Source organism: Chelonia mydas, chromosome 1 (genome assembly GCF_015237465.2).
Source record: "Chelonia mydas isolate rCheMyd1 chromosome 1, rCheMyd1.pri.v2, whole genome shotgun sequence".
Taxonomy (NCBI): Eukaryota; Metazoa; Chordata; order Testudines; family Cheloniidae; genus Chelonia; species Chelonia mydas.
Window position 1 is genome coordinate 6,608,891 of NC_057849.1, and position 13,099 is coordinate 6,621,989.

A 13,099-nucleotide genomic window follows, 5' to 3' on the forward strand; every position below is an offset into this window, starting at 1 on the left:
GTGGAAATTCGGGATCCTCCACCCTCAGACTGGGCCCTGGGCTACAGCACTCCGGAGGTCAACTGTGCTTGCTGAGTAGGTCCGAGTGGGTTCAGCACCTGAGGTTCTTCCCTTTGGGAGTCAGTGACGAGTGGTGAGACAAGTGACCAGTCAGCTTTCTAGAACCAAAATACTGTTTAATCTGAACAGCAGGAAGAAAGCGTAACATGGGAGAATAAGAAGTTCTCTGACCCCAAGTCCTCCCACTCTGATGGAGACCCAGGCAGGCCGAGGGCCTTCAAATTTTCCCAGCGGTGTCTGTGCCTGTCAGTCTGAAGAGCTTCTCAGCAACAGCTGCCCAGCATCTGGAGAGACTCCCAGCACTGGCAAAACAAGCTGTGTAACGTGTCTGGAGCCCGGAAATACGCTCTTCCCAGCTTGTAGCTCCAGTGTGGTCTCTCACCCTCCCTGGGTGGTTACTGAGCGATGGCTCTTCTTGAGCTGTTGCTTCCCTTCCTGCTTGTTTTCCAGCAGCCTGCTGTTAAATAAGAAGTGCCATACTGGTTTCAGCCAATAGAGCCATAACATAAGCATCCCAATTGTTAACCCAATACAGCTCTACAGCAAACATCCCCAGAACTGGGTTTAACATGTTCATACATTATGGCAGCTCAGCTCCATGTCTGACAGCATGCCATTCCTGGGTACTACAGATTTTATGAGTACAGGATAGAGACAGCCAGAGAGAGAGAGAGAGCGAGCAATTGACTACTTTCACATGTGAAATGAAGTTTCATTTCCATGAATACTCATGCATTTGACTTTCAAATCCACTTCCTGCAAACCCTCATCGTGCCTCAATAACAGCTGCTGGGGTTACTCTGTACTAGAGAGTGAGAGCTCAGGGAATGAATATTTTATATACTGATCCCAAGGCCTGTTGCCACTCCGGATACAGGCTACAGAATGACAGAACAGAACCCAAGGAGAACCAGTCAGCTATGAACCCAGGGACAGAGAATCATAGAATATCAGGGTTGGAAGGGACCTCAGGAGGTCATCTAGTCCAACCCCCTGCTCAAAGCGGACCAATCCCCAACTAAATCATCCCAGCCAGGAGAAATCCAAATGAGAGATGCTACATTTTAAGTCCCACTCCAACCTGAGAAATCACGTCTGAAAGAAGATCAGAAGAGAAAGAATGGGTTGATGTGTGTGTGCTAAGGTACAGATGTGTAAATGTTATGTCAAAATTTTTCATTGTAATACAAATATTACAAACCAAATATTCATGACATGCCTGTATATCTAAAGCAAGCAGCAGAGTTGTTCGAATTTCTACAGGAAGGAGCAGCAGTAACTTTACTGCTTAATGGCTTTGGCTTTAGAAAGTATTATAGAAGTACTACACATTATGTTTGCAATGGGTTTGTGCTATTAACTCTTTGTGCAGTGAAGAGTTGTATGATACTGTCTCCTGGTAACTGACCGGAAGCTGCTTATAACACTTACATTCAGGGTTGTCCATTCAATCACTCTGCAATACATGTGCAAGAACATAAGACTTTCCAAAAAGTCCTGAGAGACCAGAACCACTGGTCTGTGTTTCAGCAAAGAGTAGAGCTGAGGGGCAAAAAAGGGGAGTGTAATTGTGGATGTAAGTAATTTATGTCCCTTACATTTTACATGAGCATGGCTGAAGTAACTTGCACACTCAGCTGGATATTAGAGCAAACATAGTAACATAGTTTTTGCACTATTCACCCATCTTTGCCACCTACTCCTCCCCCGCCCAACTGAAGTAACTGTCTGCGTTAGCTTGTAACTTGCCAGATATCTACAGACCGTTGCATGGGGAGAGGATGCAGTTCCTGAGAGCATGATGAGAGGCCTTTAGGATGATCGAACTCTTTGGATTCAGGCAAAGGCACTTCAGCTTCTCTTGGAGGGATTCTTGGGGGTCTGAGTATATCACCACAAGCACTTGTTAAGGGAAAGTTAACAGAGCCCAGTTCACACATGTAAATCTGGAGTGCGATAGTTTAAGTCAATGTTATTGAATTAAAATCCTAGCTCTAAGAATTTGCCCCACGTGCTGCAAAGAGGAAGTGGCTTAATTTGGATTCTCAAGCATGGAGAAAAAAATATATAATGAGGCAACGAAACACATTTATAAATAGCTTTAATGCAGAAGAGATATTTACAGTAACCATTTCCCCCGTGAATTTCCCATGTGTTTTCCCATATATCATGATACAGTAGGCCCCACTCAGAAGTGGAGGGCCAGAAAGGTGTCTGTGGTAAGGTCAATATTGTAAAATCATGCAGCGTTCAAGCAGGCTGCAGAACTCCCAGCCACAAGACATCAGTGGATTAGCCGGATTGAAAGAGGGACTGGATGTTTATGTGTGTTACCAGAAAATCCAATTCCAGTATTGAGGAGTGTTTGAAAAAAGTCTTGGAAGGGCTCTAAACCTTCCTGATTTACACCACAAAATATGTCTAGCTAGGGGCATCAGAGGGAAACTTTCCCAAGGAGCAGGTTATCTCAGAGCTGCCTATTGCAGGGTTCCTTCAACTTTCTTCTGAAGCTTCTGGAACTGGCCTCTGGATATTGGGCTAGATGGACTGCAGGTCTGACCCAGTCTGGCAGTGCCTATCTCCTATCAGTGATGTAAATCCAAGACAATGTTTTTGCTGATTCTCCTTGAGCTCCTAGTCTCTAGACTTGCGCTGAGACCAGAAAGATGCCTCACTAATTCTCATCTAGTCTCCTGTTCTTTTTCCTTGCAGGAAGGAAAGTCCAAAACTCCTTGGACCTTCCCAGTCCATTATGTCAACTGTAAATGACACCAAATGCAAATCTGCTGTGTTCCTTCTCACCGGGATACCTGGGCAGGAAGACGTTCATCTGTGGATCTCCATCCCCTTTTGTTTCATGTATCTTATTTCGATATTAGGAAATTCAGTCATTCTGTTCATTATTAAAACAGATCCAAGCCTCCATGAGCCCATGTACATTTTCCTTTCCATGTTGGCCGTCACAGATCTTGGCTTATCGTTAGCCACAATACCGACGATACTGGGCATATTCTTGTTTAACTCTAGGGAGATAAGCTTTGATGCCTGTTTTGCCCAGCTGTTCTTCATCCACTCGCTTCAATTCATTGAATCCTCCATGCTCTTGCTGATGGCCTTTGACCGCTTCGTCGCAATCTGTAACCCACTGAGATATGTTTCCATCTTAACCCAGAAGAGAATAGCCAAGCTGGGATTTCTGTTTGTGCTAAGAGGGTTGGCCATAGTATTCCCAGTCCCCTTTCTCCTAAAACGGTTCCAGTATTGTCGAGCTAATGTCCTCTCCCATTCCTACTGCCTGCACCAGGACGTTATTAAGATGGCTTGTTCGGACATCACATTCAATAGCATCTATGGCTTGGTTGTTACACTCTTAACAGTGGGTTTGGACTCACTTCTCATCTTCCTCTCTTATGTGATGATCCTCAAAGCAGTGCTGAGCATTGCGTCCCAGGTGGAGTGCCTCAGGGTCTTGAATACCTGTGTCTCCCACTTCTGCGCTGTCCTGCTCTTCTACACTCCAGAAATTGGTTTGTCTGTGCTACACAGATTTGGGAAGGGCTCTTCTCCCTTATTTCAGATTCTCCTGGGCTACATCTACTTGCTGATCCCACCTCTGATTAATCCAATTGTGTACAGCGTGAAAAGCGAACACCTTCGTGAGAGGATGATCAGGGTGTTCATCAAGTGAAGGTTCAGTTCATCACCTGGCTCCAGCGCTGGTAACACAGGGGATGAAAAACACGGGCCACCTAATGCAACCTGGACTCTTGCATCTTAGATGACATGAGCTACTGAGCTCCACTCTGTAGAGAGAGGTTCAGGTGGGGTCTAAGGACAGAGGTGGGTGAAGGAGGACAGCTCACTGGCGGATGGAGAGCAAGGCAGCCAGCAGCATTTACAAAGTGACTGTGTTCATGGAGAGCCAGGGGACTGGTTGGATGTTGGCCCATAAAGAGCCCTATCAGTGGCTGCTCCCCTCTCAGAATTCCTGTCTATATAGTCAATAAAGAGAAAAGTGTTGGATGTTGTTTCCCATTACACCTGGCCTGTCATTGTCCCGTCTCTGGTTAAACATCCATGAGCTATGAAGAAAGCTGCAGAGGTCTTCTGCAGTCACAGTCTTGGCCCTTCCTGAGCGCTCTGGGTACTGTGTGATCCATAGGTGCTGAACCAGCTGTGGACAGGGGCTATTCAAGGGACAAGGACACTCACCCTTCCCCCATGCCCTCAGCCAGGTGCTTGTGACTGAGTCGTGTCCCAGACTTGATAAATGCAGGAACCCCAGAAGAAGCCATTCAGGCAGCCCACCCCTGTTTATGGCTTTGCACACACAACACGCCTGCTTATCCCAAACCCAGCTGGCCATAATGCCACCAAGGCAGAGCAGAGCTGTGTGTGTGAATGGTGATCTGATACACAGGAGTCCTGGCAAGAGACTAATGCAAAGGGGTGGAAACAGGCCTCAGCTCCCCAACAGAGCCACGGTTAGCTCCCAGCCCAGCCCAGCCCATTCAGGGTAGGGAGACCACCTTTTCAAAAGGGAAAAGTAGGACACATGTAGGAGCCCCATCTCTTCCCTGATCCCACCCCTACCCCTCTTCTTCACCTCAAACCTGCACCCCCTGTCCCTTCTCTTTCCCCCAAGCCCTAAGCACTGGCTAGGCCAGAAGCCAGAGCCAGGCCGATGTAAGAGCTGCCCAGGGAGAAGGGGCTACGGGGGCTGGGGGGACCCTGGAACCTCCACCTGCCCTGGGATGGTGGCAGTGCCTTGGGGGGAAAGAGGACCAGGGGCAGGACCTCATTGTGAGGGGGACCTAAGTATCTACTCAGCCCCCCACACACACCAGGTAGAGCTGGCACTGCCCATGAGTGTCAGGTAGGAGCGGAGCAGTACTGCAGAGAATTCAGACTTGGACAGAGTGAGCTGAACTCTTGGGAGCCATTACCAATGGGCGGAGGTCAGCCCAGCCCCCAGGCTGCTCTAAACACCTCTGAGCCAGGGGGAGAACAGGCCAATGAATTAAACCCGTGTAGCTGGCTCCGTGCCATCCCCACTCTCTGCAGCGCAGGGGGGAGCTCTGCTGGTGCACCAGAGAATCCAGCCGGGCCTGTCACTGCTTGGAAGGCTGGTCCGGTGGTCTAGGACTGCTGTGTGACTCAAGAGATTTGAGTTTGATTCCCTTGTCATATGTGACCATGGGCAAGCCATTGGCTGTCTCTGAGCCTCTGCACAGGTGGATAATAGTCCTGCCCTGCCTCACAGCGGTGACGGGAAGATAAATACATTCAAGGTGTTCAGATACTGTGAGACCCTAAAATCAGGACTATGTCAGCGTTCCCAGAGCAACAACTTTGTCTAGAAAAGGCCTCTTACCACAGCCCCCTGTGACAGCTGGTTCTGGGAAGCCCCATGACTCTAGCACCTGGGTGTCTGTGACAGATGTGGGGGTGCTCAGGGATGACAGTGAGGGGTAGGGAGTGGATTTCATTTGTCTTTGGTGTCTGAGACCTTGGAGTGCACCTGCATCAGGTTTTCTAGCTTTTCAGCAACTCACTTTAAAAAAAAAACTGAAAGCTGAGATTCCTGTCTAGTTTCTTGATTCCAGAAGTTGGGGCTTTAAGAAAAACAGGAATGAGTGTGAGACTCCCAATAAAATCCCAGGAGTTGGTGCTGCTGGCTGCACCTCAAGCAGAGGACCCACAAACAAAGGCACTGACGGTTAGATAGTGGACATTTCTGGTCACACAGTCTATCAGTGACAGACACCCTTTGCCCTCTGCACTGGGCTACAGGGCCCGCGGTTGTAAGGAACAGGGTTATGCCAAGACAGCCAGATATAACCGTGTCAGGCTCTCAGAGTCACTGGTACCTGAGGCACAGCTCAGACGGTCTCTCTTCATGTTGAGTCATGAGACACGCACACGCCAGCTAAGCAAGGCCATGCAATTTCTTAATAGAAAGGGGGGTGACCCCAGCCCAGCTCCAAATGCCTGCTGCTCACTCTCATTGGGAACCAAACAAACCCCTCCCCCAGATCCAGCTACTCCCAGCTACTTGGTGATGCTGGAAATTTGGATGCAGGGTGGAAGGTCTATTTCCAGCTCTAGAGTGGCTCTCGTTGCTCGTGGAGCGGAGGGGGTCAGGATCAGACAGACGTGCATCACAGCAGGGCTCTGTTCGGGCAGGCAACACTCTACAGATCCTTCGCTCTCTCAAAGCACGTCCTGATTCCCCCTCTTACTGCCGAGCTGCAGGAGGGGCCCAGAACTCCCTTGTCAAAGGGAGCTGTGCTAATGACAGGGCTTATCAGCAAGGGGTGTTGGGAAGAGTTCAGGTTCTCCACCCAGTGTCCCACATCACCCATATGAGGCAAACAGAGCTGAAATCTCTGTGAGACACTTAGCTGTGGTCTCAATTATTGCAGAGTCCAAGCAGCTTTCAATCTGTAACATATTTACCAGCATAACAGCCCTTTGCGGTAGGGCAGAGCTATTAATACCACTGGGCAGACCTTCCCCTGCTGGTGACACCCATGTTCTGAAAGAGGACACAGCCCCCTGCCCTGTACTACAAGGTCCCAGCCCCAGGCCCTTAAAGAAACAGTAGGGTGGAATTTCCCAAAGCTTTAACTATTACCCAGGACCATCTTCCTTTCTCCCAGTAGCTGTCTCTACAAGACTTCTGTCAGCTCCAAAAGTCACAGGAAGCTTAAAGGGCCACACCCTGGAGCAAAGGTTGAATGACCCCTCTAATCTTTCCTACCTATAAAGCGGAGAGTCTCCAACATACCATCTCTAATGGCAACTGAATTAGGGTGATCACCCATCCCAAATTGGGCAGGAGAGACCTGAAATACAGAGTTTGATTCCTGGTCCCAGGCTAAATGACTCCAGGATAACATTTGTCCCAAATTCCTTGTAGTGATGCTCCACAATGGACAGAGGCTCATAGGAAGCACCGCCCTTTTCCAGGTAGGGATGCTGAGGTGGTCCTTAGCGCCCCCTCACTATGAAGCCCCGCCCCCTGCTCCTCTTTCCCCGAAGGCCCTGCCCCCAGCTCGAGGCAGGTGAAGGGTCCCGGGTTCTCCAAAGCAGATCTGGCTTCTGGCCTCTCCAGTGGGTGGAGCTCTCTAAAACAAAGGCTTTCCTACCCTCTGGCCCCATTCTCCTCCTTTACTCAGGAGCCCCCTCACCGACGTCCCTGCTGGGGTCAGCCTTGTTTCAGGCTTGCTGCAACCCCTGTTCCTCTTTTTCCCTGGAGGCCCTGCCCCTGCCTCATCTCTTCCCACTAAGCCCTGCCCCCTGTACCCCAGAGGCTCCTTACCTCGGCCAGGCCAGAGCCAGACTGTGGTAAGAGCTACCCCAAGAGCCCAAGCCGCTGTGAGGAGGCCCAGACTCTCCACCTTCCCTGGGAGTTCATCCTGGGGGGGCAGGGACCCAGGCTGGGGGCTCCTCACAATGGCTCTGGCTCCGTGGACAGCTCTTACCATGGCCCGGCGCTGGCTTCTGGTCTGGAGAGGGGGTGGAGCCTTGGGTAATGAGGAGAAGCAGGGGGTGGGGTCCTGGGAGAAGAGATGGGGCAGAGGGTGGGGCAGAGGGTGAAGATGAGCAGAGGGTGGGGCTTCAAGGGGAAAGGAGAGGAATGGGGCGAGGTCACAAAGGGGACAGGACTCCTGCCTGTGTCCCACTTGTGCCTTTTGAAGAGGTGGTCACCCTGCACTGAATGGGCTGGGCTGGGATAGGAGACAGCCATGCCTCTGTGAGGGAGCTGAGGACTATTTCCACTCCTTTAGAAGCAGCTGGAGCAGCACAAATGGAGGAGGAGGGAATCTGGGCCGGAGCCTCTTGCCAGTACTCCTCTGTGTCAGACCCGCACTCACACATGCCGCTCTTCCCTGCCTTGGTGGGGAGTGGGCTTAGCAGGTGTACGGTGTGCAGAGCCATCAAAGGGGCTGCCCACATGGCTTCTCCGGGGACTGCTGCATTAATCATGTCTCTGACAGGATTCAGTCACGTGCACATGGCTGAGCACATAGGGGAGGGGTGGTATCTGAGCCCCTTGAATACGCCTGTCCACAGCTGGAGCAGAGCTCCTGGATCACACAGATTCCAGAGCACTCAGGAAGGGCCAGGACTCTGACTGCAGAACAGCCCCACAGATTTTTTCATGGCCCGTGGACGTTTAGCCAGAGACGGGACAGTGACAGGCCAGGTGTAACGGGAAACAACATCCCTGTCCCTTCTCTTTATTAACTGTATCAGGAGGAATTCTAATGTCAGAGCAGCCACAGAAACGGCTCTTTATGGGCCAACATCCCAGCGGTCCCCTGGCTCTCCATGAGCACAGTCACTTTGTAAATGCTGCTGCCTGCCTTGGTCTCCTTCCCCCAAGTGCGCTGTCCTCACTCACCAGCAGGTGGGAATGGCGACTATACCATTGCTTCAGGTCTCATACCACATCTGAACCTCTCTCTACAGAGTGTAGATCAGTAGCTTAAGCCATCTCGGATGTAAGGGTCTAGGATGAATTAGATGTGTGACAGTATTGACGTGAACTGTGACTGTATAGACCATTGTTGCAACCAAGGTCCTATAGTTGCACCAAATCTTGTACGAAGGAGGTCAAGTACGTGTCTATGAAAAGGTTATGATTTGCTTGTTATGATTATGCTATCTGTATTCATGGATCATTTTGTATTTAATGTTATAAGTATTGGCTCTATACCTGTTTCAAATGTTGGCTCCTGGGGTAACGCCCACGAAGTAATCAGCCAGATATGCTGTCAAGGTTCCTTCCCCACTCTGAACTCTAGGGTACAGATGTGGGGACCTGCATGAAAACCTCCTAAGCTTACTTTTACCAGCTTAGGTTAAAACTTCTCCAAGGTACAAATTAATTTTACCCTTTGCCCTTGGAATTTCCACTGCCACCACCAAACATTAACTGGGTTTACTGGGAAACATAGTTTGGACACATCTTTCCCCCCATAATCCTCCAAACCCTTGCACCCCACTTCCTGGGGAAGGTTTGGTAAAAATCCTCACCAATTTGCATAGGTGACCACAGACCCAAACCCTTGGATCTTAGAACAATGAAAAAGCATTCAGTTTTCTTACAAGAAGACTTTTAATAGAAGTAAAGGAATCACCTTTGTAAAATCAGGATGGTAGATACCTTACAGGGTAATTAGATTCAAAACATTGAGAATCCCTCTAGGCAAAACCTTAAGTTACAAAAAAGACACACAGACAGGAATAGTCATTCTATTCAGCACAGCTATTTTCTCAGCCATTTAAAGAAATTGTAATCTAACACATACCTAGCTAGATTACTTACTAAGTTCTAAGTCTCCATTCCTGTTCTGTCCCCGGCAAAAGCATCACACAGACAGATCCAGACCCTTTGTTTTTCTCCCTCCTCCCAGCTTTTGAAAGTATCTTGTCTCCTCATTGGCCATTTTGGTCAGGTGCCAGCGAGGTTACCTTTAGCTTCTTAACCCTTTACAGGTGAGAGGATTTTTCCTCTGGCCAGGAGGGATTTTAAAGGGGTTTACCCTTCCCTTTATATTTATGATATATGCCATGTAAGATATCTGCAAAAATGCTATAATTTGCCAGATATGATAATTTTGTTTATATGTTTGTATCGCCTTTGTATTCTGATTTATAGATATGTATGTATGTCTGTATTTCAAATTACAGACATGAAGGTCGCTATCTTACAACAAAAAAAACTTCAAATCCAGACTCCAGCGAGAAACTGCTGAATTGGAATTCATTTGCAAATTGGATACTATTAATTTAGGCTTAAATAGAGACTGGGAGTGGCTAAGTCATTATGCAAGGTAGCCTATTTCCCCTTGTTTTTTCCTACACTCCCCCCCCAGACGTTCTGGTTAAACTTGGATTTATGCTGGAAATGGCCCACCTTGATTATCATACACATTGTAAGGAGAGTGGTCAGTTTGGATGAGCTATTGCCAGCGGGAGAGTGAGTTTGTGTGGGGGGGGGGCGGGTGGAGAAAACCTGGATTGGTGCTGGAAATGGCCCACCTTGATTATCATGCACATTGTAGGGAGGCTGGTCACTTTGGATGAGCTATTACCAGCAGGAGAGTGAGTTTGTGTGTGTATGGGGGTCGGGGGGGGTGAGAAAACCTGGATTTGTGCTGGAAATGGCCCACCTTGATTTTCATACACATTGTAAGGAGAGTTGTCACTTTGGATAAGCTATTACCAGCAGGAGAGTGAGTTTGTGTGGGGGGGGGCGGAGGGTGAGAAAACTTGGATTTGTGCTGGAAATGGCCCAACTTGATGATCATACACATTGTAAGGAGAGTGATCACTTTAGATAAGCTATTACCAGCAGGAGAGTGGGGTGGGAGGAGGTATTGTTTCATGGTCTCTGTGTATATAATGTCTTCTGCAGTTTCCACAGTATGCATCCGATGAAGTGAGCTGTAGCTCACGAAAGCTTATGCTCAAATAAATTGGTTAGTCTCTAAGGTGCCACAAGTACTCCTTTTCTTTTTGCGAATACAGACTAACACGGCTGTTACTCTAAAACCTGTATTTCAAACTGGTGCTATGCTTCTGAGTGACAACCCCAGACTGTTCGGCATCAGCACTCCTAGCCTGCTTCATGGCCCATTAAGGACGATCAACTATACAACTGACCCATTGAGAGAAGGCAGATCCACCTTGTGGCTCAGCAAGGCATGCAGGGACATGCCTATGGACAGAACTCTAAGGCTTCCAAGCCATATGTTGGGCACCTTGTGTTTGAAACAAAGGAAGCACAGGCTGCACGGTAAGGGACTATAAAAGGCAGCTGCATCTTCTCCATTTTGTCTTCAATCCTGCTCCTTATCTCTGGAGAAACTTTGCTACAAACTGAAGCTCTGAACAATGGACTTGAATGACCCATCCCAGCTGTGGATGTACTCAAGAGCCTTAAACTTAAGCCAGCAGTTTATTCCATCACAGCTACAAGCCTGAAACAAGAACTGTGCACTGCATTTTGCCATTACTTTGTGTAGTTGATTCCATTTAACCAATTTTAACGCTCATCTGTATTTCTCACTTTTTATGAATAAACCTTTAGATTTTAGATTCTAAAGCAGAGGTGGGCAAACTACGGCCCGGGACCCACATCCGGCCCGAAGGACCCTCCTGCCCAGCCCCTGGGCTCCTGGCCGGGGAGGCTACCCCTGACCTCTCCCCCACAGCCTCACCTCGCCGCCGGGGCAATGCTCTGTGCGGTGGAGCTGTGAGCTCCTGGGGCAGTGCAGCTGCAAAGCCCGGCCTGACCTGGTGCTCTGTGCTGCAAGATGGCAACGGCAGCATGGCCCGGCTCCAGCCGGGCGGCACGGCTGTAGAGCCGCCAGCCACCAGTGCTCCAGGCAGTGCGGTAAGGGGGCACGGAGCAGGGGGAGTTGGATAGAAGGCAGGGGAGTTTGGGGTGGTGGTCAAAGGGTGGGTGTGTGGATAGGGATTGGGGTGGGAACAGGAGGTTGAATGGGGGCAGGAGTCCCCGGGGGGGGGTGGATAGGAGATGGGGGCTGGGCCATGACCCCCTCCCCTAACCGGCCCTCCATACAATTTCCAAAACCCGATGCGGCCCTCAGGCCAAAAAGTTTGCCCAGCCCCTGTTCTAAAGGATTGGCAACAGCGTGATTTGTGGGTAAGATCTGACTTGTATATTGACCTGGGTCTGGGTCTTGGTCTTTTGGAATCAGGAGATCCTTTTTTTTTTAACTGGGTATTGGTTTTTATAACCATTCATCCCCAAAACGAGCGGCGCTGGTGGTGATACTAGGAAACTGGAGTATCTGAGGGAATTCCTTGTATGACTTCTGGTTAGCCAGTGGGGTGAAACCAAAGTCCACTCTGTTTGGCTGGTTTGGTGTAAGTAGTAGTAGTTTCCTTAGTAGTAAGGAACCCCCCCAGCCCTGGGCTGTGACTGAATTGATACTCTCAGTTGTGTCCCGCCAGAGACCACTTTGTTACAAGGTGGCCTGTGTTTTTCATCTCCCATGTCACCAGCACTGGAGCCAGGTGATGAACTGACCCTTCACTTGGTGAACACCCTGATTATCGTTGCACGAAGGTGTTTGCTTTTCATGCTGTACACAATTGGGTTCATCAGAGGTGGGACCAGCAAGTAGATGTAGCCCAGGAGAATCTGAAGCAAGGGAGAAGGGCCCTTCCCGAATCTGTGTATCACAGACAGTCCGATTATTGGTGTGTAGAAGAGGAGGACAGCACAGAGGTGGGAGACGCAGGTGTTCAGGGCCCTGAGACACTCCATGGGTGATGCGACGCTCAACACTGTTTTGAGGATCATCACATAAGAGAGGAAGATGAGCAGCGAGTCCAACCCCACTGTTAAGAGTGCAACAGACAAGCCATAGATGCTGTTGACTGTGATATCTGAACAAGCCATCTTCATGACCTCCTGGTGCAGGCAGTAGGAATGGGAGAGGACATTGGTTCGACAGTATTGGAACCGTTTCAAGAGAAAGGGGAGTGGGAATATTAAGGCCACCCCTTTCAGCATAAACACCAGTCCCATCCTGGTTATTCTCTGTGGGGTTAAGATGGAAGCATATCTCAGCGGGTCACGGATTGCAACAAAGCGGTCAAAGGCCATCAACAAGAGCATGGAGGATTCAGTGCACTGAAGCAAGTCGATGAAGAACACCTGGGCAAAACAGGCATTGAGACTGATCTCCCTAACATTAAACAAGAATATACCCAGTGTCGTCAACATGGTGGCTATCGATAAACCAACGTCTGTGACAGCCAACATGGAAAGGAAAATGTACATGGGCTCATGGAGGCTTGGATATGTTTTTATAATGAACAGAATGACTGAATTTCCTACTATCGAAATAACATACATTAAGCAGAAGGGAATAGAGATCCAGAGATGGACTTCTTCCTGCCCAGGTATCCCAGTGAGAAGGAACACTGCAGAGTTGAATTTGGTGTTATTGACAGCTGACATAATGGACTGGGCAAGTCACAGGAATTTTGA

General features: G+C 49.1%; 2 protein-coding genes across 2 annotated transcripts; one reads left to right on the forward strand and one right to left on the reverse strand.

Moving 5' to 3' along the window:
* Positions 1-2,779: 2,779 nt before the first annotated feature.
* Positions 2,780-3,748, forward strand: LOC102935717 (olfactory receptor 51G2). The gene has a single exon (XM_007071016.3). The coding sequence runs from the start codon at positions 2,813-2,815 to the stop codon at positions 3,746-3,748; it is 936 nt and encodes a 311-aa protein (XP_007071078.2). The 5' UTR covers positions 2,780-2,812.
* An 8,385-nt stretch (positions 3,749-12,133) lies between these two features.
* On the reverse strand, positions 12,134-13,099 carry LOC102935498 (olfactory receptor 51G2). Its single transcript, XM_007071015.3, has one exon. It carries the CDS (start codon positions 13,067-13,069, stop codon positions 12,134-12,136), a length of 936 nt encoding a protein of 311 aa, XP_007071077.2. The 5' UTR covers positions 13,070-13,099.

Excerpts from the sequence above, each read along its gene's own strand:
- LOC102935717 (XM_007071016.3), top strand. The coding sequence starts at position 2,813 with ATGTCAACTGTAAATGACACCAAATGCAAATCTGCTGTGTTCCTTCTC.
- LOC102935498 (XM_007071015.3), bottom strand. The coding sequence starts at position 13,069 with ATGTCAGCTGTCAATAACACCAAATTCAACTCTGCAGTGTTCCTTCTC.